Below are 23,683 nucleotides of genomic sequence, written 5' to 3'. Positions count from 1 at the left end.
GTTAGGTGCTATGTTTCTCTTTTCATTTCTCCAGGTTCGCACTGCATGCAGAGTGGCTTTTTTGGTTTTCCATTCATTTCTGTCTCCATATTTATAATTTGGGGGTTTTCTGTACTTGGTGAAGGTCAGTTCTGTGTGTGTGACCGAGGTGAGGTATTTTACTAGCATGTAGGCATTTGTATCAATCTTATTTGTTGTGTTTTCTCAATAGGATATGCATTAGTGGTAAATTACTGTCTTTTCATAAGGAAGGCTATTGTGCCTGAAGTAAAGGGAGTTTGTTTTGCTTTTACTGGGATGTCATCAGAACCAGAATATCTTTTTTGTATGGTGAGTTGTACGGATAATGCCCTAGATCTGCTCTGTACTCATTGCTGGGGGTTGAGGGGATTCCTGTGGATGCAGAGTGCATGTTTACATTTAGCCCCGTGGTGGTCACATGTTCAGTGTCACGCATGTGAGAGCCATCTGTCAGGTGTGTCCCGGCCAAAAAAAGGTTGAGAACCACTGCTCTAGCCTGCCTCAGCCTGTCTGGGCTTCTGGATCCAGGCCCTGTCTTGAACTCAGCTCCTTTGGACCCTGTGTCTCTGCTGCTTCTGGCTCCCTGTCCTGAACATCAACATCGGGATCAACCACACAGGGGCCCGCCTAAGACCAGCTGGCCCTGGTACCCAAGAGCTCAGCCTGCGGGGAGCGAGGGCTGGTATTGGCGAAGCTCCAGTTGGTCTTCGCTTCCCTATCTGGTCCGCCTCCCAACGGTGGGAACCCATGAGGGTTTCCCTACGGTAGCGTCAACTGCACCTGGGGCCAAGGGTCCGCCTCCGCAACACAATGTGATAGATTAGAGTAAAAAAAAGTAACTGTCATTACCGTTATGTTATATACGACTTTTAGAAAATTATATGAAAATTTAGGAAATATAAAATTCATATACTAATCATCAAAAAATGTATCTGGGAAAGAAGTGAAAAAGAAATGTAATGCTAATTGCCAAGTTTCACATCTTCATTTAATCCCCAAAACTAGCCAAATAAATGTCTTCTCCAACTATAATCATCATTTTTCCCAAAAGGGCTTAGTTGTGTCCTAGACAGGAATTCCATATTTTTATTCTTTAATTATTTGAAAAGTTCATTACCAGCTCACTGACCAACTGCCATCCTTAATTATGGCTTGTTTAAATGCAATGCACACATTTTACTGTATAAGGCTCTTGTAAATAATCCAAATGTTACATTGCATTCCAGATCGGAGAAATATTCTGTCTGTATGTTAACAATTTGCCATGCACTTATAATCAGCATGCATGGCATGGCATTAGCAGTAAAGTTCTCTAAGCTGTATGTCTAGAGATCTTTCTGAACAAAAGAGCTAAGGAAAAAGTTTAGAGAGATTACAGCAGGAAGAGCACTGGTCCAGTTAAAGCAAATACAGCCTTTTTTTTTTTTTTTTAACAGTATAAATTGTTGATTTAAGAAAGGCTTGCTCATCTCTATAACAATATGCCATGATTTTAAAACATAGAAGCAGCTATATATTGAAGAGCAGTGCTGATGGAAGAGCATTGACTCACATGCAGAAGAAATGAACTGCTAGTTAAACAAACAATGAGCACTGTTTTTTTTTCCAGTTTAGGGGTGGCCCTTTTCTGAAAACATTTACCACATGAAAGGACTTTTTTAATAAGGCAAGCAGTCCTTGAAGCGTGCCGTGAACTTAATAGAAGTTGAATGTGTCATTCACCTGAGCAGGTGGTGGAAGAACCGTCTTGCATATCTGCTGATTGGGTCTCTATATTCCAGCACAGTAGAGTCAGAGAGATGTCTTGTTGGCACATAAAAGGTTCCTAGGCTTGTCTCCAGCTGGGCTGGGGAAGTTCAAATACAACAGTAATGAGACAAAGGGGAAACTGCTTCAGTTCCAACAGGTTGCTCATGCTTTCAGTCAGTCCGTTTTTTGCCAACATAGACAAAATGTGAGCTTCTTGCAGGAAAGGCGAAATTAAAAATATGACAGCTGGTACAAAAAAAAAACAAAAAACCCCTATGTATAAATATTCACTTGAGGGAAAGCCAACAATAAGTAAGAGCAACAAAAAAGACAACAAGGGTGAAAAAAACAAACAAACCTGGTGATAAACCAAGCTCCCACAACAACTGAATTATTTAAAAAGTGATTCATCAGTTTGAACAAGATTTCCAGTATAATGCACTAGTTAATTAACTTCACAATTGCCGTTCACTGCCAAACAAGAAAAAAATAATCATTCTGCTCCTGCTTGGAACCAGCACTTGATTAAAACCCATCACAGCCACATAAACAGCAGAGACTTTCTTAGTTTCTAATTAACAATATTTATGTCATTACACTACTAAACAGTCTATTGACTTCATAAAATAACATTTCAGAGTTTTTTCAATTAGCATTCATTTTAAATGTTTTGACTAGAAAAATATAGTAAGCTAGTTTTAAATGGCTTGGCCATTTAAATTTAGCAAAAATACTTTAATTTTAATCCTAGTTAATAAATTATATTTTATCAGATTTAGAAGTACTATAAAAATGTTTAACACTTAAAACCAAATGTGTTAGGAAATTAGGTTTTTTACGATCTTACATGTAAATAGTAAGATAAGCAAAACTCAGAACTTATACTCTTTCAAAACAGCAGTTAATTTAGATTAAAATTGAATACAAAAAGGCTATTGTGAAAACAAGCCTTGCTCCCTTGCCATTGCTGTTTTTCTTGACAGCATGTTTGGTACTGCTGAAATGCTCCAACCTACATGGAATAAGAGTCACTACTAGCACAGTTATGGATTCATTAGATAGCTCAGCTTGATGCTGAAGGCAGAAAGAAAGATCTCAAGGATAACTGCACATCCCTACAAATAAAAGACCTCACTGGGTTCCACTAATAAAAAGAAAACAAATTACCATGAATTTCATATTTGTTCGACTCATCTATAATAATCCTTGACATAAAGTACAAAATTCCACTTGCACGCAACATGGGGAAAACATGCAGCTACCTGCTTTACAAGAATATATACTGTGATAACCTTTTCAAGAATGAAGCAGCATTTATATACCAGTTGCACTTTATTTATGGGCCTCTATTTAAATGTGCATTTTTAAGGTTTTGGGATAGAATAAGATGAATTCTTTTCAATGCCATAGGAAGAAATATTGTAAAGTGAATTGCCTGTAATACAGTGCAGCACAGGTGAACTATTTAGATTTGAATACATCTTGGCTGGCATATTCAAAGTGTGTTTAGCGCTAGATAGCCAGATTAGCAGGAAAAGGAAAGGAAGAACAAATACTGAAGCAAATCTTTTGGAGCACAGGCAAACAGATTCATGGATAAAAAAATGCTTCCATTTAAACTGTACGCTCTCTGAAATCACACTGTGCTCAACCTCCATAGATAGTGACAATGAAAAAACTACTGAGCATTCAACATCCATGAAGAAGGAAGGCTCATATAACAGAGTTAGTAGAGTCAGATCAGAACCTTGGAAGATCGATGAATAAACTGATAGCCTGGCAAGGTAACCTGATGAGGTAAGAAAACCTTAGATGCCTGGGCCAAGCTGGAACAATGAGGATAAGATGTGCCCAGTCCTTGAGTACCTTCTGCACCATTCTCACCACCAATGGAATCAGAGGAAAGGCATTCAGCAGATCTGTATCCGATTTGAGCAGAAAAGCATCTAGAGTGATTCTGATCATATTTTGGAGCAAAATTTGTCAACTTTTCTATTGTTTTCTGATGTGAAAATGGCAACCACAAAGGTCAAAAAGCCTGTCTGTCACACCCTTGCCAGGGACAACTCGTGGGGGAAAAAAACCTTGCTTAGGCAATTTGCCAGCATGTTGGAGATTCTGGGAAGGAAAGTTGCTTGGAGAAAAGCTATGTGACTGAACGCCCACTGCCAAAGTTTTATAGATTCCTGACAGAGGGGCCAGGACTCTGCCCCCTTGTTTCTTGATGGAGAACATTGCCACTTGGTTGTTGGTTTGGATCAGAATTCTCTTTTACTGAAGGAGATATGTGAAATATCTTAACACATGTTGAATGGATCACAGCTCCAAAAGATTTATCTGAACAGGCATTCTGCTGCCAACCTCAACCCTTGATTTTGGAAGAAGCTTGTGTGCATGCCCCAGTTGCCAACACTACCTGATGAGAAAGAAGTTGAAAAGGGACACCTACCTCCAGGATGTTTGGATCTAGCCACCATGGTTACCCAACGGTTGGGACAAAGAATGATGAAGCTGATCTCACTGAGAGTAGAGGTCCCACCAAAGAACTCCCATGCTGAGGTGTGTTATGAGGACCACATACACTGCTGCTGCCATGTGTCTGAGGACAACCAGGATTGCTCAGGCCAGTACTTGATCTTGCTTCAGCAAGTTCTGGACCAGAGCTCAAAGACAAAAGGCTTAATTTGACGCCTATCCAAGCCCCTGTGACCTTAATTCTCTGGGAAGAGATGAGGTTAGATTTGGAAAAGTTGATTATTAATGCTGGTGACTAAAGAAACTGGATTTCTTCTGCAGGGAGTCCAACGCTCCTGCTTGAGAAGATCCCAGCCAGTTGTCCAGCTAAGGAAAAACATAAATCTCCCAAGAACAAAGGTGTGCCACCACTAATGCTAGGCATTTCATGAAAACTCTTGAGAACACTGAGAGACCAAAGAGGAGAGTCTAGTGTTGGTAATGAAAAGAATCCACCGAGAATTTAAGGTATTTCCAATGAGATAAATGGATGGCTATGTGAGCATCAGTGCCAACAGAAGCACTGGGTGAACTAGGCCTGGGCCTAGGGGGCCGACCATTAGGGGATGCAAGCCATGTGGGGCTGTGAGCAGCGGCGGCAAAGAGGGGCAAAGATTCTCTCCACTCCTCTTTGCCGCCGTCACTCACAGCCCAAAAAACCGAGAAGAAGGAGTGAGGGCCACAACCGGTGGGCGGGGGGGGGGTGTGTGTCAGCGTGACCGGAGGGTCAGTGTGACCTTGGGGAGGGGCGCAACTGGGAGCGGGGGAGTTGTCGGCGCGACCGGGGGGGGGGGGGGGGGTGCGCTCGGTGCCTAGGACGCCTAATCCCCTTACACTAGTCCTTGTGAGCATATGCATCTTTCAGATCCAGGATGTACATCCAGTAACCCACTTGGTTAAAGGGTAGGACAGTGTGTTCATTTTGAACTTCTGCAACAGCAGACTCTTGATCAGTCATCTTAAATCCAGAACTGGCTCTATCCCCCTGATGTCTTAGGGATAATGAAATAGTAGGAATAGAACTCCTTGCCATGGTCTTTGGGAGGGACAGATTCTATCACCTACTGGCTGAGAAGTGACTCTACCTCAAGATGGAGCTGGGTTGAAGGCTAAATATCAATGCAATGCTGGGGGATGGGATATGTGCAAACGGTAACCAGAGTCCACACTCTTCAGTGAATCCTCCCTGCTTCCAGAGAGGTTGAAGTCTGAGGGTTGGGTCTCATAAAAAACTAGGCCCAGGCTTGGACTGAATCTGTTGTGGTGTCTTAGGCTGATGTCTCTCATATGATCATCCATGGGTTAGGAGTTCCTGCTTCAGCAGCGCAGGTGGAGTGCCATACCACTGAAATTAGCAGAAGAAGCATCTGGAAAAAGCAGTACTTAAAAGCAAGGATGTCTAGAGGAAGAAGACTGTTTGGCTCCTGCTGACAAGGACTGAATGGCCACATGCTGCTCCTTAATCTGGATCACGATTTCTCTGACTTCGTCCCTGAAGAGATCGTCCTCGGGACAAGGGACATCTACCAACTTGTCATGAACATCCTTGTGCAAGCTGCATGATGGCGTGTCCCAATAGTAGCTGGAGAGAGCCTTGCCACAGTGTTGAATCATTCATGTACTGACTGGATACAATAGTGCATGCACTCCTCCACATCCAGTACATCCTGATAACCATCTTGCGCTCTTGCCCAGAGGCTCTATGAAAGATTTCAGCTTGTTGATGCAATCGTGTAAGTATTTTACCATATAGATTTCATGAGTCACAATACGGTCAATGAGCAGAAATCTCTGGAAGTCTTTCTTCTCAAAAATGTCCAGCAACCTGGGGTCCTTACCAGTGGGGGGAGGGGGTAGTTGTTGGAAAAAAATCTGTTATTTTAGCTCATTTTAAAACTGACTCCATTACCACTAACTCTGCAGTAGATGAACTATCCCAAACCCAGGAGATTGTTGAACTCTGTATTTAAGGTTCCTGGCTACTAGGGGCAGGAGGCCTAATTCTCCCACATTCTCATTTGTAAATACCATAGGATTTGATGGATCCAGATCACTGCTAGTTTGGAAGGCATTTCTGAGGACTTCAGCATGGGAATCCTTTTCCCTATGAACATTGACCCCGGTAACCTTATCCATCCTGTCCAGGAATTTAAAGTATCACAGTTTTTCTGGTGGGAAGAAAAGCTCTGGTAGGTCAAATAACGGGTCTGAGGGGATCCATATCAACCATTCCTCACCTGAGAGGTGGAGGGACACTAACCCATGACCCAGATGAAGATAATGGCGATCTTATTCCTTGGTTGCCTTGGAGGGGAATACTCCCGGGGCATACTCCAGATGGTGGTGTCCTACACTCCATTCTCAAACTGCTGGCTAGATTCCTCCGCAGAGAAAAATGGTTCACCCAACTAATGCAGGCTAGTTTCCTGAGATGTGGATGCAAGAGGGACTCACCCTTGAGGGAGCAAATCTGACATCCTGAACAGGAGAGGCTAAAGGGTGCCCTCCTGGTCACTGGCCACCAATGATGTCTGAAGAATGTCTTCACCAGTTCAGTCATCTTGTCTATAGACTGATGTGTCCTTTGACCCGGAGAAGGAAAAGAGACATCTTCCTCTGAAACCAGAATAATCATCTTTTTGAGAAGCACATACTGAACTCCATAAAGAGGCTCCTTCCTGAGCTAGCTGTGCTGATGGTTGTATAGAAACCAGAGGCACAATGGAGCCTATGAGACCCTCTGTTTCTAAATGAAGTCCATATATAGATGACAGAGAAGGGACCCTGAAAGTTCTGGAATCTGGAAAGAAGATAAGGGCACAGCATGGAAGAAGGTAACTGCAAGGGGTCTCCCCTGGGTTCCCTGATGCTTGTTCCTGCTTTGAATGTGATGAGTGCACTGATTGTGCCAGAGACTGGTGCATTGATGGCACCAAGGTCTGGTACTCTAACTTGTGTCAAGGCCTGATACATTGAATGTTTTGAGGCCTGAAGTGTAGATGGTACTGAGGGCTGGTGTGTCAATCATGCCGAGGGCTGATGCACTGATAGCACTGAGGGCCGGCGCATTAATGGCCAGTGCGTCAATGGCGTTGAGAACCAATGTGTCCACAGTGCAAGCTTCAGCATCAACTTCTGCTTTGGTTATGCTGATGTTGTGTTTGAGGCACTGTGGACCTTGGTCGCAGTAGAGATGACTCCGCCCATGGGGAGGAGCCCTGAGGGGAACCACTGCGATAGGCTGACACAGATAGCAGACACAGAATGAATAAAGTCTTTATTGTACTGCTGTAAATAGATGGTGAAGCAGGAAGGTAAGGTACTGATCCACGAAGTGCCAATATGCTCAACAGGCTCAGAAGGATTGTCTCACCCAGATGTTCACGATAGGCAGGAGCCCGCAGTGCGGGTAACACCTCAGCTGGTAGGTGAAGTTGAAGCACCGGATTGTAGAGGTACTCACAGAGTGAAGGCATCTTCCTGATGGTAGAATGGTGGGACCAATGGTCTGTGGTGCAGGATATGAAGTAAATAGGCCCTCGAGGAGCGAGTACCCAATGGTCCAATATCCTGGAAATGAATAGAGAGAAAAGACCCCCGAGGAGCGGTTATCTTGGTTAGTGAGGACCCCCGAAGGGAAGTTGGAAGCGAGAGACCCCCGAGGAGCGGGTGTCTAGAGCTTCTGCTAGAGCGAGGCCCTTAGCGTGAAAGTGGCATCTAAGCGTACAGCTTAGAGCAGGCAGAGTAGCGAAGCGAAGTCTTTGCTAACTCAAATTGGTAGCAGAAGCGGAGGCTAGATATACCCAGAGTTACTGACGTCATGTGGTGGTGTCGCCCCCGAGGTTCCCACCATGTCGTGTATTTGAGCATTGGAGATGTGCGCGCTCATGCCCTAGGAGGCCATGGGAGTGAGCATGGCAGATGGGGATGCCCATGCTGATCTGGAAATGCCGAGGACCTCGGCACTGGAGACAGTCATCTTGCCCAAAGAGAGAGAAAGGGGAGAAAAAGAGGTAAGGCAGAACAGTCGCAGCCGTCTAAGACTGACAGACGCAACAGTACCCCCTTCAAAGGGCCCCCTCCAAGACCTCTTCCAGGTGGGCTGGGCTTGCAGGGTGTGCCAGATGGAATTGGAGTAGCATCTCCTTGTCTGTAATATTGGCCAGTGGTTCCCAGGAGTTTTCCTCTGGGCCATAGTTCTCCCAAGAGATGAGGTACTCCCATGTCTTGCTTCTTTTACGTACATCAAGGATGTTGTCTACGGCATATTCAATGGCATCTTCTGTGTCCAGGCTGGTAGGCTCTGGTTCTTTTCTGGAGAACTCAGAGAGTATCACTGGCTTTAGTAGAGATACATGAAATGCATTGTGTATCTTCATTGATGGAGGTAGTTTGAGACTGTATGTTAAATTTCCTAATCGCCGAAGGATGGCGAAAGGTCCCACAAAGCGAGGAGCAAATCTTGCAGAAGGGAGCTTGAGTTGGAGGTATTTTGTGCTTAACCAAACCTTGTCACCAGGCTGGAATTGGGGTGCCTTTTGATGATGAGCATCATAGGTCCTCTTTGCCTTTTGTCCTGCTTTAAGAAGGAGCTCCTTCGTCTGTCTCCAAAGCTGGGATAATTCTGCTGCGGTAGCCTGGGCAGCAGGAGAGGCTACTGTCAATGGAATAGGCAGCGGAGGTAAAGGTTGTCTCCCGTAGACAAGTTGGAAAGGGGACGACCCCGTTGAAGAAGCAGGATGTGAATTGATGGGAAATTCTGCCCAAGACAGTAATTCAGCCCAGTCGTTCTTTCTAGAGTTGACATAGGATCGCAGAAATTGTTTCAGCATCCTAGTCATCCTCTCAGTCTGACCGTTAGACTGAGGATGGTAGGCAGAGGTTAAATCCAAGGCGATGTCAATTTTTTTACATAATGTTCTCCTAAGCTTTGCAGTAAATTTATTTATTTTTTATGTATTTATTTAGGTTTTTTATATACCGGCATTCATGAACAAGTCACATCATGCTGGTTTACATAGAAACAGTAGAACTAAACTTGTGCAAGGGGAAGCAGTTACAAAAAACAGGGGTAAAATAACTGGGAGAGAGAAAAAAGAGGAACGGTGGGGCGTAGAGATTTGTAAAGGGATAATTACTTAATAACTTAATAATAATAACTTAATGAATATTTACAGTAACATTGTTACAGTAGCAGGTGATGGTTATGAGTTGTCTGGGAAGGCTTGTTTAAAAAGCCAGGACTTCAATCTTTTGCGGAAAGTTGGTAGACAGGGTTCTAGTCGCAGATCAGTGGGGATGGAGTTCCAAAGTGAGGGTCTGGCTGTTGAGAAAGCCCGGTCTCTTGCTGTTGTGTGTCGTGTGGATTTTGTGTTCGGTATCTGAAGGGATCCTCGGAGTACTTCTCTGATTGGTCTTTGAGAGATATGAAGGCTGAGTGGATATTGAAGGTCCAGGGAGGTGTAGTGATGGATTGACTTGTAGATGATGGTGATAGTTTTGTAGAGGATTCTGGCTTGGATGGGGAGCCAGTGAAGATTTTTTAAGATGGGTGAGATGTGGTCTCTTCTTTTGGAATTTGTAAGGATTCTGGCCGCTGTGTTTTGTACCATCTGCAGCGGTTTGGTGTATGAGGATGGAAGTCCCAGGAGTATGGCATTGCAATAATCTAATTTTGCGAAGATTATTGCTTGAAGTATGGTTCTGAAATCTTGAAAGTGGAATAGAGGCTTAATTCTTTTTAATACTGTAGTTTATAAAAGCACTCCTTGGTGGTGCGGTTTATAAAAGCTTTCAGGTTCAAATTGTTGTCAATAATGGCTCCTAGATCTCTGACTTGAGAAGATAGGGGGATGTTTGAAGTGTGAGAGTGATGATTATTGTTTTCAGGAGTAATGAGAATTAGCTCGGTTTTGGCTGAGTTTAGGATGAGATTTAAGCTGGTGAGGAGGTCATTGATTTTTGATTGGCAAGATTCCCAGTATTCAAGTGTTTTGCCTAGTGATTCTTTAAGGGGAATAAAAAATTGCACTCCTCTGACATATGTGCCATATGTCAGAATCAAAAATTGCACTCCTCTGTCGGATAGGATATGTTTGGGCATCCCATGAAGACGGAAGATGTGTTTAATGAAGAGTTTTGCTAACTCAGTAGCAGAGGGTAATCCTGGTAATGCTACAAAGTGTGCCATTTTAGAGAAACGGTCAACCGTAAACCATATGGTGTTATTGCTGCTGGATGATGGCAGGTCCACTATGAAATCGGTAGTGATATGGGTCCATGGTTCATCCGGTGATGGTAGAGGTTGTAGTAAACCCCAAGGTCGCCTGGGTGGTGGCTTTTGCTTGGCACAGATAGCGCAGGAACCCACGTATGCTTGCATGTCCTTCTTCATGGTTGGCCACCAATAGTATCTTTGCAACATTGCTAAGGTACGACTCTGTCCAGGATGGCCTGCCAGACGGGAATCGTATGCCCATTTCAACATTCTTTTTCTTAAACCTCTGGCCACCACCGTCTTTCCATCAGGTACCGTGTGGGTGGCTGCGAGGACCACTCTTGCGGGATCGATGATATGACGGGGTTCATCTGGCATATCCTGTGATGAGAAGGAGCGCGATAGGGCATCAGCCCGAGTGTTCTTCTCTCCTGGATGGTATTTCAGAAGGAAATCGAACCTGTTGAAAAACAGAGACCATCTTGCTTGATGGTGGTTGAGTCGTTGAGCATGTCGAAGGTACTCTAGATTCTTGTGATCGGTGTATACTACTATTTGATGTTGTGTGCCTTCTAGCCAGGGACGCCACTCTTCAAAAGCCAGTTTGATCACGAGAAGCTCCTTGTCTCCTATCCCATAGTTTCTCTCGGCAGGCGAGAATCACCTAGAAAAGAAGGAGCAAGGATGGAGCACATTGGATTCGCTGTACTGACTTAGAACCACCCCCACACCAACGTCGGATGCATCATCCTCCACGATGAAAGGACGGTGTAAGTCAGGGTGGTGGAGACATGGCTTCTTTTGAAAAGCCTCCTTGAGCGTCATGAAGGCTGAGATGGCTTCAGGAGACCAATTGGTAGGGTTGGCTCCCTTCTTGGTCATAGCAGATAGAGGGACTGTCTATGATGAGTAGTTTTTAATGAAGGATCGGTAGTAATTGGTGAATCCCAAGAAGCGACGCAATGCCTTCAGGCCTGTGGGTTGAGGCCAGTCCCGGATACTCTCAAGTTTCTTGGGGTCCATTTGAAAACCGTTCTTAGAAACGATATATCTCGGGAAGGGTACAGATTCTTTGTGAAATTCACACTTCTCAAGCTTTGCGTAAAGGTGGTACTCACGCAGGCGCTTAGGATTTTCTTAACATCCTCCTGATGACTTTGCAGATCCTGAGAAAAGATCAGTATATCATCAAGATATACTACTATGCATTGATACAGTAAGTCCTGTAAGATGTCGTTCATCATATTTTGAAAGACTGCTGTGCGTTATTTAAACCGAAGAGCATGACGAGGTATTCAAAGTGGCCATCACGGGTGTTAAAAGCAGTCTTCCATTCGTCTCCTTCTCGAATACACACCAAGTTGTAAGCTCCTTTTAGGTCCAATTTGGAGAATATTTTGGCCCCTTGGAGTCTATCAAACAGTAGGGATGTGAATCGTTTTTTGACGATTTAAAATATCGTCTGATATATTTTAAATCGTCAAAAATCGTTAGAGCCGCGATACAATAACAATTCCCCCGATTTATCGTCAAAAAATCGTAAATCGGGGGAAGGGGGAGGGGAAGGGGGAGGGCGGGAAAACCGGCACATTAAAACAACACTAAAACCCACCCCGACCCTTTAAAATAAATCCCCCACCCTCCCGAACCCCCCCAAAATGCCTTAAATTACCTGGGGTCCAGAGGAAGGGTCCCGGTGTGATCTTTTACTCTTGGACCTCCGTGCGTTGTAGAAATGGCGCCGGCACTACCTTTGACCTGTCATATGACAGGTCAAAGGTAGCGCCGGCGCCATTTTGTTTTTTTGTCCCCCGACGTCAGGAGCGTAGGAGATCGCTCCCGGACCCCCGCTGGACCCCCAGGGACTTTTGGCCAGCTTGGGGGGGCCTCCTGACCCCCACAAGACTTGCCAAAAGTCCAGCGGGGGTCCGGAACGACCTCCTGCAGTCGAATCGTGTTGCCGTACGGCTGGCGCCATTTTGCGCAAAATGGCGTCCAGCGTGGGTCCGGAACGACCTCCTGCAGTCGAATCGTGTTGCCGTACGGCTGGCGCCATTTTGCGCAAAATGGCGCCGGCCGTACGGCAACACGATTCGACTGCAGGAGGTCGTTCCGGACCCCCGCTGGACTTTTGGCAAGTCTTGTGGGGGTCAGGAGGCCCCCCCAAGCTGGCCAAAAGTCCCTGGGGGTCCAGCGGGAGTCCGGGAGCGATCTCGTACGCTCCTGACGTCGGGGGACAAAAAAACAAAATGGCGCAGGCGCTACCTTTGACCTGTCATATGACAGGTCAAAGGTAGCGCCGGCGCCATTTCTACAACGCACGGAGGTCCGAGAGTAAAAGATCACACCGGGACCCTTCCTCTGGACCCCAGGTAATTTAAGGCATTTTGGGGGGGTTCGGGAGGGTGGGGGATTTATTTTAAAGGGTCGGGGTGGGTTTTAGGGTTGTTTTAGTGTGCCGCTTTTCCCGCCCTCCCCCTTCCCCTCCCCCCCCACTGGACCCCAGGTAATTTAAGGCATTTTGGGGGGGTTCGGGAGGGTGGGGGATTTATTTTAAAGGGTCGGGGTGGGTTTTAGGGATGTTTTAGTGTGCCGGTTTTCGATTTACACGATTTACACGATATTTAAAAAACCCAAACTGCGACGATCCGATTCCCTCCCCCTCCCAGCCGAAATCGATCGTTAAGACGATCGATCACACGATTCACATCTCTATCAAACAGTTCAGATATTAAGGGCAGGGGGTACCTGTCCTTGATGGTAATCTCATTCAGACCCCTGTAGTCGATGCAGGGGCTTAAGGTGCCATCTTTTTTCCCCTACAAAAAAGAAGCCTGCACCAGCAGGGGATTTGGAAGGTCTGATAAATCCCTTTTTTAGATTTTCCTGTATGTAGGTAGACATAGATTTGGTCTCAGCTACAGAAAGAGGGTAGACTCTTCCTTTGGGAGGTTCAGAATTTGGCTTCAGATTTATGGCACAATCGAACTCTCTATGTGGCGGAAGCACATCAGTTGCTTGCTTAGAGAAAACATCCTGAAAGGAAGTGTATTGTGGAGGTAAGCCAGGTAATGATAGAGTGGTAGGCATGCAGTTGAGCGGTGAAACCTTAGCAAGACACCGACCATGACAGTCTGGTCCCCACCGGGACAGTTCTAAGGCAGCCCAATTAAATTGTGGCATATGGTCTTGAAGCCACAGCAGGCCCAACACCACCGGTTGCATGGCTTTTTCCAACACTAGAAAGGAAATTGATTCTGAGTGTAGGGTTCCAATGCGCAGGCCAATGGCCTGGGTGGTCAATGAAACTTCTCCAGGAAGTGGTTCTCCATGGATGGATGACAATAGCAGAGGCTTAGCTATTGGTGTGGTAGGAATCCTCAGATGTTCGACCAAGTGCTTCAGAATAAAATTACCTTCGGCACTGGAGTCAATGAGAGTGAGAGTCTGAAATTCGAGACCTCCACAAAGCAGAGATACAGGTAAAGATAATGGAGGAGTAGGAGAGGTGAGGCCCAGGAGAAATCCTCCCTCAGATCCTAGGCCCATCAGTTTCCCGGACAAATGGGACAGGTTTGGACTGCATGACCCGATTGGTCACAGTACATGCACAACCCCATGCGATTGTGATATCGTCTCTCCTTAGTGGTCAAGTGGCTTCGGCCTAGTTGCATAGGCTCTTCCTCCTCTAGGGGTGCAGACGGTAAGCTGGAAGTAATAGGCACAGGTTTAGGATGGTTAGCCCCCACCATAGACTTTCATGGACTCTTAGCCTCTTGAGAACGATCGCAGATACGGTGGTCAATTCTCCCTGCTTGTTCCATCAGGGACTCAAGGGAATCAGGTAAATCACGAGCCACTAATTCGTCCTTTATGTGAGAGTTGAGACCCTCCATGAATATGGCACGTAAGCATCCAGTGTCCCAATGCAGTTCGGATGCTAGAGTCCTAAATTCAATAGCAAAGTCTGTAAGTGGCTTATTAGCTTGCTGAAGGTTCAGCAAGGTGGATCCAGCGATAGTCTGATGAGCCAGGTCATCAAACACAGACTTAAAAAGTTATAGAAATTCTGGTAGCATTCAGGATAGGATCTTCACATTCCCATAGCGGTGAAGCCCATGCCAGGGCTTGTCCTTGGCATGGGCTTCATCCTTGGATGTAGGTGGTCTTTGAAGCCTCAGTGGGAAAGAGGGTAGACTGTAATGAAAAATGCATGCTGCATTGATTGATGAACCCTCTGCACATCTTGGCTTCACCCATGAAGCAGGTAGGTGTAGATAAAGGCATAATGATCTTAAGGGTTACCACTGGCTGTTGTGTCCGTCACTGTCAGACGTCACTGCTCCGCACACCTTACCTCGTTGGCGACTACCTTCGGGGTTGATGGAAGGCTAGCTGCTGCGGCATCTCCAGGCTGTCCTCCTCCGGCGTTCCTGGACTGGCTCGATGCTGCAAGCCTCCATGTTGACCAGATGCCTAAGGGCGCGCGCGCGAGCAGCCCAACTGATGTACCAGCGTTGGCGCGAACCTCAGGGGCGTCCCCCTGAGATGACATCACCAGTTCCAGATATTTAAGGTCTCAGTTTTCGCTAACAAGATGAGTTAGCAAGGGATTGGTTACCTAGCTTCCTCCTGGTCGCTGCGGATGGGATTCGCTCTCCGTAACCCTAGCTACTCTGCCTCCTCAGACTTCACTAGAGGTAACCGCTCCTCAGGGGCCTCGCTTTCTCTTTTTCTTTGCAGGTCTCAGTCCGGAACTGGTACTCGCTCGAGGGCCCACATCCTGGACTTGCTCCTGAATACCACTTCTGCTAAGAAGTCATCGCTGCTTACAACATTGTGAGTTTCCATCTATCTCTCGGAGCTTTCCCTGGGTCCAGGTATTCTCTCCTCTAGGTCCTAATGTATACCATCTCCAGGGCTGCCTTAAGAGACTACTGTGTGAGTGTTACCATCAAGGACTTGTTCCAGAACTCTGCATATCCTATCTACTCACTTTCTTAGTTTCTCTACAGCTCAGCCACCCTGGGATCGCTGTTCCAATACCTGAGGGACTACAGCCCAGCCGGGCGCTTTCAGCTCACTACTGCCACCTCTGGTGGTTTACTATATTGTCTAATAAAAGAATTAGTGTTTGTCTGTCTTCTACACTGAGCCTGACCAGTGGTCCCTCTTGGGATTTCCCCCGAGGGCGTGGTCACCTGCCACTGGTCCAAGGATCTACCCACAACTATTCTAAATAACTACAGATTGTTAATACCAGCTTTATCAACAGAGCTTTCTGACAGATTGCTAACTCCCAGTTTTCTCTACAGAGCTTTGTTAACAGATTCACATCAGATTGCTAACTCCTCATGGAGATCATGACAGATTTACAACACCGGCGACAGCAAATCCTTCACAGGAGGAGCTGAAGAGTTCAGTTAAGCGAGTAACTGATTGAAGGCAGTAGCTAGGTTCTCCAAAGATTTTTGTTGTCCTGTAATCCGCTGGACTAGGCCAGGAATGGCCTGCAGGGCTGCGAGCTGAGCCAAGTCCATGGAGTTAGCAATCTGTTGCGTTTGAGGCATTGTGGACCCTTGGTCGCAGTGGAGATGACTCCGCCCATGGGGAGGAGCCCCGAGGGGAACCACTGCGATAGGCTGACACAGATAGCAGACACAGAATGGATAGAGTCTTTATTGTACTGCTGTAAATAGATGGTGAAGCAGGAAGGTAAGGCACTGATCCACGAAGTGCCAATACACTCAACAGGCTCAGAAGTTTTGTCTCACCCAGATGTTCACGATAGGCAGGAGCCTGCAGTACGGGTAACGCCTTGGCTGGTGGGTGGAGTTAGAGCGCCAGATCGTAGAGGTACTCACAGAGTGAAGGCGTATTCCTGATGGTAGAATGGTGGGACCGAAGGTCCATGGTGCAGGATATGAAGTAAATAGGCCCTTGAGGAGCGAGTACACAATGGTCCAATATCCTGGAAATGAATAGAGAAAAAAGACCCCCAAGGAGTGGTTGTCTTGGTTAGAGAGGACCCTGAAAGGAAGTTGGAAGCAAGAGACCCCCGAGGAGCGGGTGTCTAGAGCTTCTGCTGGAGCGAGGCCCTTAGCGTGAAAGTGGGTCTAAGCATACAACTTAGAGCAGGCACAGTAGCGAAGCAAAGTCTTTGCTAACTCAAATTGGTAGCGGAAGCGGAGGCTAGATATACCCGGAGGTACTGACATCATGCGGTGGGGCCGCCCCCGAGGTTCCCGCCATGACGTGTATTTGAGCATCGGAGATGTGCGTGCTCGAGCCCTAGGAGGCCACGGGAGTGAGCATGGCAGATGGGGACGCCCATGCTGGTTTGGAAACGCAGAGGCTCTCGGCACTTGGCACCGGAGACAGCCATTTTGCCCAAAGAGAGAGAAAGGGGAGAAAAAGAGGTAAGGCAGAGCGGTCGCAGCCATCTGCGACCGACGGACACAACAGCTGACCACACCACCAGCTCCAATGAATGGCGCTGCTTCTGTGCCAACGAGTCCAGCGTAAAGAGGGAAGTGGTTTGTGAATGTGCCAAGGAGCTCACAGGCTCCAGCGCTCAATACTTTCATATCTTTCTTGACCACTGAACTGCGGTGGATCCTGAGTTTGGCACCATAGTTGAGAGAGATTTGCCTGAATAGCTCTTGCTTGACTCAGTATAGAGGGGTCCAAGGAGGATCCCGCTCCGAGTGGAGGAATGGCTTGGACTTTTTAACAACCTGAAAAGTTTCTCTGTCTTCCAAGCCCTGCTCCTCTGGGATTTCAGCGACAATAATCACAGCAATTAGTTAAGTCGTGATTGGGTCCAGGCACATGTAACAAATATTGTGGCCATTAACCATGGACACCTTGTGGTCACAAACAAATTCCTTGAAGTGCTTTTTTGGAGCTAGATATTTCAAATTAGTCACATTTTTTCTTTTCTTTTTCTTTTTTTTCGGTAGCATTAAAAAGTACTGTTGAGGAGCCTGTCAAGTCAATGAAATAACAAAAAATGAGTCAGTGTTTTAAAAAAAACTGCAGATAGCAGATGATAAGAAGAACAAAGTAGAGAGAGAAAGGGTACACATGCATGCCGAAGCTCAGACAATAAAAGACAGAGGGGCTTATGAGGCAATGTGTGTGTGCAAGAACTCCCATGCAGGCTCAGTAATTAAACTTTACTGAGCTAGAGAGATGGGGTCGTTTGGCGCCATTGGATGATGTCACCTCTTGTCTCATGACTAATTCCACCCTGCTTGTTAATGAAGAAACCTACATGAAGAATTTTGAAAATCTCATCCTTGTCTCAACACTGTGCCCTCCTGGAATGCTTACTGCGAATACATGTAAAAGTACACATGCAATGGGGTTATGCATATACTTTTGCATGCATTCCAATGGGGGCTATTTTCAAAGAGCCAGTTATGTGGAAAAAAATAGGTTTAATGCACTTAAGTAGCTTTGAAAATTACCTCCAGTAAGTGGCATTCCATGATTTTAGTGGAAATATCAGAGAATAACAGCTCTTGACTTTCTGAAACAAGTCTAATTTTACATCAGTTCATACTGGCAATAAGGAGAAATTACTTCTTACCAGATAATTTCCTTTTCTTTAATGAAGGCAGGTTAATCCACACCATTGGGGTTATGCACCTCTACAGCAGATGGAAATGGAGCAAAGCTGAGGTCACAGTATATATATACACCTGCATTGACATCAACCCACCAATATTCTCTGCAAACGCCAACTGAGGACAATTAAACAATACATGATCATAACTATTAAAGACAACCATTCAAACAGTTAACAGAAAAAAAAACATTGAGGTCAGACAAGGAGTGTAATATTACTAATCTAAGGACTGGATCTGACACTTACCAGTAATCCCCGGAAGCACAGCCATTCAGGACGACAATAACACCACCATCTAGCAGCCAAGGGCAGGAAGGAGGATTAACCTGTCTTCATTAAAGAAAAGGAAATTATCAGGTAAGTAGTAATTTCTCCTTTCTTAGCATTCAGGCTAATCCATACCAGTGGGATGTACCAAAACTACTCCTGAATAGGGTGGGAGGCTGCCCACGGTCCAATCAACACCATAAGTGCGAAAACTGCGTTCTCTCGGGCTTGCACATCCAAGCAAATATGCCTGGAAATTACATAAGAAAAACCACGTCAGAGCTTGGCAAATCTCAATGGGAGACAAACATCTAATCTCCGCCCATGACACTGCCTGAGCCCTAGTGGAATGAGCCCTATCCCGAGAAGGCAATGGCTGCTCAGCATCCACATACAGGCCGTGAAAGCCTTTTTAATCCAGCGGGCTAACATAGCCCATGATGCCAGCACTCTGTTTACTCCCACTGTGGAGTATAAACAGCCAGTCCATCTTCCTGAGAGGTTTAGAAACCTCCAATACCTGATGAATTGCCGCTTGATACCCAAGGTCCATAACAGGTAGAATTCATCCACATTTCTCTCCCTGTCCAGAGTCAGCAGGGAATTGATTGATTCAAGTGAAAATCTGAGACCACCCTCGGCAAAAAAGACGGAACCGAAGCTGGGCCACCCCCAGAATCACTTGCAGAAATAGTTCCCGGCAAGACAGAGCCTGCAGTTCAGAAACTCTACGCGCAGAACACCATCCTCTAGTAAGGAACCTCAAGGAGAGGCTACGCAGCGTTCAAAAGATGGGACCCGCCAGAAATCCAGAACCAGATTAAGACTTCATGATTGTATTAATGAGAAAAATTTAATAAAGTATAAATTAAAAAAAAAAAAAAAAGACTTTACAAGGGCACCGGCACCTGCTTCATCTCTTTCAAGAACCAGGCCACAACCATATGGGCCGACAAGGGTTCACTATTCACGTGACTTCGGAAATAGGCAAGAGCCACCACCTGTACCTTCAAAGAACTAAGGGCCAAGTCCTTAAACAACTCATCCTGTAAAAATCCAAACTGAGCAGGATTTTAACCGAATAAGGATGAACCCCTTGTTCCTCACAGCAAGATTCAAACACTTGCCAAACACAAACATAGGCTAAGGAAGTGAATACGTTTCATGTTCAAAGCAAGGTGGAAATCATAGCTGTGGACTACCCATGCTTCGGGAACTGAGCCCTCTCAAGAGCCACACTGTAAGAAAAAAATCAAGTTGGATCTTTGAGAAGAATAGGCCCCTGCCATAGCAGATCCCTGTGGACTAGTAATCGGAGAGGATATTCCACCAGAAGCCTCCACAGATCTGCATATCAGAGGCTCCTGGGCCAATCTGGTGCCAGCAGAAGTACCAATCCCATGTGTCTCTCGAACCTCTGATTCATTCTGCCCAACATGGACCACAGGGAAAAAGTATATAGAAGTTTGCCTTCCAGGCACTCCTGCACAAGTGTATAAATGCCAGAAAACTTTTATTGTACACTGTTAAGATTGTTTACAGATTGATGGTGTTGTGGAGCGCTGGGAGAGCGATCCCACTCCTGGGTGATGTGTGTCCTTGGGCCACGGCTCGACCCCAGAGGCTCTGAAGAGGTGCCGCGGGAGGCGTGGCATGCCCAAGCATGGGCTGGACGGGAGCAGGGCTGGAGTGACATGGAAGACAGGCCCTCCTCCGGACCTGCACGCTTCGGAAGACCCAACAACGCAATGTTGGTCTTGTGAACAGTCCTCCGACCGTTCCCAGCCCTTTCGGACCTGCCGCAGGGTACGGCACGAAGCGGCAGGCCAGATGGAGGCCAGGTCAGTGAAGACTGGAACATGGATTCAGACGAGACTCAGGACGAGGTGCAGGATCCATAGACGTGGACTCAGGCATAGATGCAGGATCCTTAGACGTGGACTCAGGCATAGGACGTGGACTTCAGGAACGAGGTGCAGGATGCATAGACATGGACTCAGGCAAGACGTGGACTCAGGAACGAGGTGCAGGATGCATAGACATGGACTCAGGCAAGACGTGGACTCAGGAACGAGGTGCAGGATGCATAGACGTGGACAGGCACAGACGTGGACTCAGGTTGAGGTACTGGATGCACAGAGGTGGAGTCAGGAACGAGGGCTGAAGGAAGACAAGGGCACCGTCCCTCAGGGCGCCCTACTCAGACCACCCGCGGGACTGAGTCGCGGACCACCCTGCCTCATGCGCGCCCTACTCAGCCCTGCAAGGCTGGTCGTGGACCACGCAGAGAGCAGGAGAGCACAGGAAAGAGGAAGCAGGTTCGCTGCACTCCTGGCAGCACAAGGCAAGGATACGCTGCTCTCCTGGCAGCACAAGGCAAGGATACGCTGCTCTCCTGGCAGCACAAGGCAGGTTAAAGCATCAGGATCAGGAACAAGGATATCTGGAACAGCAGGAACATCAGGACTGGAACACAGATACTGGAACAGGAGACACACCTCAGGGCTGGAACATGGACATCAGGAACAGCAGGAACATCAGGACTGGAACACAGATACTGGAACAGGAGACACACCTCAGGGCTGGAACATAGACATCAGGAACAGCAGGAACATCAGGACTGGATCAAGAGACAGACCTTGGGACTGGAACGGCAGGCAGACATCAGGACTGGACGAGGAGCTCCGACAGGTAACACGAAACACAGGACCTTTCAGAAGTGCTGGAACACGGACGACTTCCTGGAGCGAAGGATCTCAGGAGTGACCAACTCCTTGCGAAGGCAAAGACACACTGAAAGCTGAGCCCTTTAGTAGGGCTGAGGTGGACAACGCCCAGGGAGGGGTCAGCAGGGGGCCATACCTGACTGGCCCTTTAAGAGGAGCAGAGAGGCGCGCGCCCGCGCCCTAGGAAGCTGGAGAGAAGAGCTGGAAGCTGTTGGCATCCTCAGCCACGTGGAGGGCCCAAGGAAGCCGCGGAGCAGCCCTGGACTGGAGCTGGGTGAAGGCAGGTCACTGGAGCAGCTCCCAGCTGCAAGGACAGAAGCAGGAGGAAGCAGAGAGAGGTAAGGCTGGCTGCAGAGGAAGCGGGGGAAGGGCTGACTGCAGGAACGGCTCCATGCCGTGAAGACAGCAGGCAGAGCAGAGAGCTGAAGCAGGCCGCAGGCACTGGCAGGGACGGCTTCCCAGCCAGGCAAGGACCCGGACTGAAACAGGCACTGGGAGAGACGGCCTGCTCGCTGAAGGTCCTGGGATCGCAGCAGCACGTCGGGGAAAGGCAGAGACAGCAGCCGAGGAGCAGACCGCATGGCAACAGCTGTGGGAACGGCCCCAGTTGATTCAGGGAGAAAGAAGCAGCCCGACTGGCTGTGGCTGTAACAAGGTAAGAGCCTGCCCACGCTCTTGCGGGCAGGAGCGTAAGTACCCCCTCCTCAAAGCCCCCCCTCAAGCCTCTTGTCAACAGCTTGAGAAGAAGGCGGTAGTCCGTACCGTCGAGGGCAAGCGAGGATCCAAGGATGAGCTGGTACTTCTTGGCGAGTAACTGTAGCGAGAAGGATACAGAAGCAGAAGACAAGGCAGAAGTGGTCAAGGTCCAGGCAAGACAAACACAGCACATGGAATGTTGAAGGCGTAGATCAGGCAGGATGAAGGGTACAGAACCACAAGATGGCATCTTGGTTCTAGGATCAAGGCAGAGGCAAGGCTCCATCCAAGACTTGGCTTAAATGGAGGTCCATAGAACTTAAGACTGAAGCTGTGGTGCAGGCTGGAGTACTAGGTGGAGATTTAGTCGTTGCGTAGATGATTCCAAGAACTTGGCAGTTCAGTGACTCACGATGGGTGCAAGGAGTCAAAGTAGCTGTTAGAGCTGTGGCGAGTAGAGGTGTAGAAGTCTCAACATGAAGGCAGACGTCCCCAAGTTGGTCAAGAATATATGCGTAGGGACTTGATGACTGGACGACTTGGCAGACCTGCTAGCCGCTTGAATGCATCGAGGAGTAGACTCTGGTAGCACTGGAGACTGGAAGGTGACTCACAGTAGGTTTAAGTTGACTTTGACGTATGGTGGAGCACTCGATGTTGGATGCCAACCAATAGTTTACGATGGCAGGTTGAAGACATGCACTACTGGTGGTCACGGACAGAATTGTACTAGACAAAGAACTTTGGATAAAGTCCTTTGGTTAGTGACCAAATAATGTTGCAGTCTCTGGAAGATGGGCAGTAAGTGCAAGTGTGAGCTCCTGCTAGGTGTTGGTACAAGAAGGCAGGTGGACTGCTAGTCAATGCTGGTGGTCACAGCTGGATTCAAGCTTGGCAAGCACATAAGCTAGAGTTCTTCAGTTGGTAATAAGATTCCTTAGTGAAAACCTCGCTGATGCTCAGGTGGTTAGAACTGGCAGCTCAAGTAACTGGTGGTGAGAGTCAGAGTTAGAGCAGTGCAGAGGATCAAAGAAACAAAAGTTCAGTAACTCCTACCTAGGAGTGAGCCCTAAGACTGGGCAGAATCTTGATGTGGCTTGGTGAAATCACACTCGAGTGGCCCTAGGCTGATGGTAGAGATGGACATCTTCAGGATGGCTTTAGAGCAAGCTGGCAGTAGGTTACTTGGAAAGGCACACTTGGACCAGTACCTTTGCTTGGATGGTGAAGCTTGCAGCGGATCCCCGAAGAGGCTGTAACATGGAACTGGACTGGTGCTCGGGGTGGTGAGCACGACAAGCATGTGGTAACAGAAGTACTGTAGAGGCTGAGCGGGAGGAACGAAGACATCCGCTGGTTCAGCTGGAAGAGATGGCAGACACTCCAGGCCCCATTGGACAGATGACCACAGATGGGGTGCAGGCGCCTCCTGCAGGTCGTCTGGAGAGGTGTACCACAAGCTGGCATGGAGTAGGCATCACTTGTAAGCATGGTGAACCCAGTGAGCGAGATGCTTAGGAATTTCAGCAGAGTAAGCTCTTCTGCGCAGGTACCTCTTGCTGGTGAACAAGCATTCTCGGAGGGAAAAATAAAAAATTCTGGACAAGATGGTCATGCAACACAGGAACCAGGTGCTGCAGCGTGGAATATGGTGGAGAACCTGGGTGCAGGCGCCTCCTGCAGGTCGTACAGCAAGTGTACCCAGGCTAAGCAAAAGTCTCAAGAAGGCACTTGGTGAAAACAGGTGCTAGGCCTCTAGCGGTGTGGGAAAACAAAAGTTCAAATAAGCTGGCGCCTCCAGCAGGTCGGTAAAGCACAGCGGAAAAAACTGGGACTGAAGTTTTTTTCTTTTTAAAAAAA

General features: G+C 47.3%; 1 protein-coding gene across 2 annotated transcripts in view; it reads right to left on the bottom strand.

The window, feature by feature from the left end:
• WDPCP (WD repeat containing planar cell polarity effector) overlaps positions 1–23,683 on the bottom strand; it is a 714,814-nt gene that overhangs the window by 251,336 nt on the left and 439,795 nt on the right. For both annotated transcript variants that reach the window (XM_029593664.1, XM_029593663.1), the window contains exon 12: positions 1,744–1,867. In XM_029593664.1, the coding sequence (XP_029449524.1) occupies positions 1,744–1,867 (124 nt within the window). The remainder of the gene's footprint in view (positions 1–1,743; positions 1,868–23,683) is intronic.

This window comes from Rhinatrema bivittatum, chromosome 3, assembly GCF_901001135.1.
Source record: "Rhinatrema bivittatum chromosome 3, aRhiBiv1.1, whole genome shotgun sequence".
NCBI classification, from domain to species: Eukaryota; Metazoa; Chordata; class Amphibia; order Gymnophiona; family Rhinatrematidae; genus Rhinatrema; species Rhinatrema bivittatum.
The sequence above is the reverse complement of the archived record's forward strand: the minus strand, read 5'-3'. Positions and strand labels throughout refer to the sequence as shown.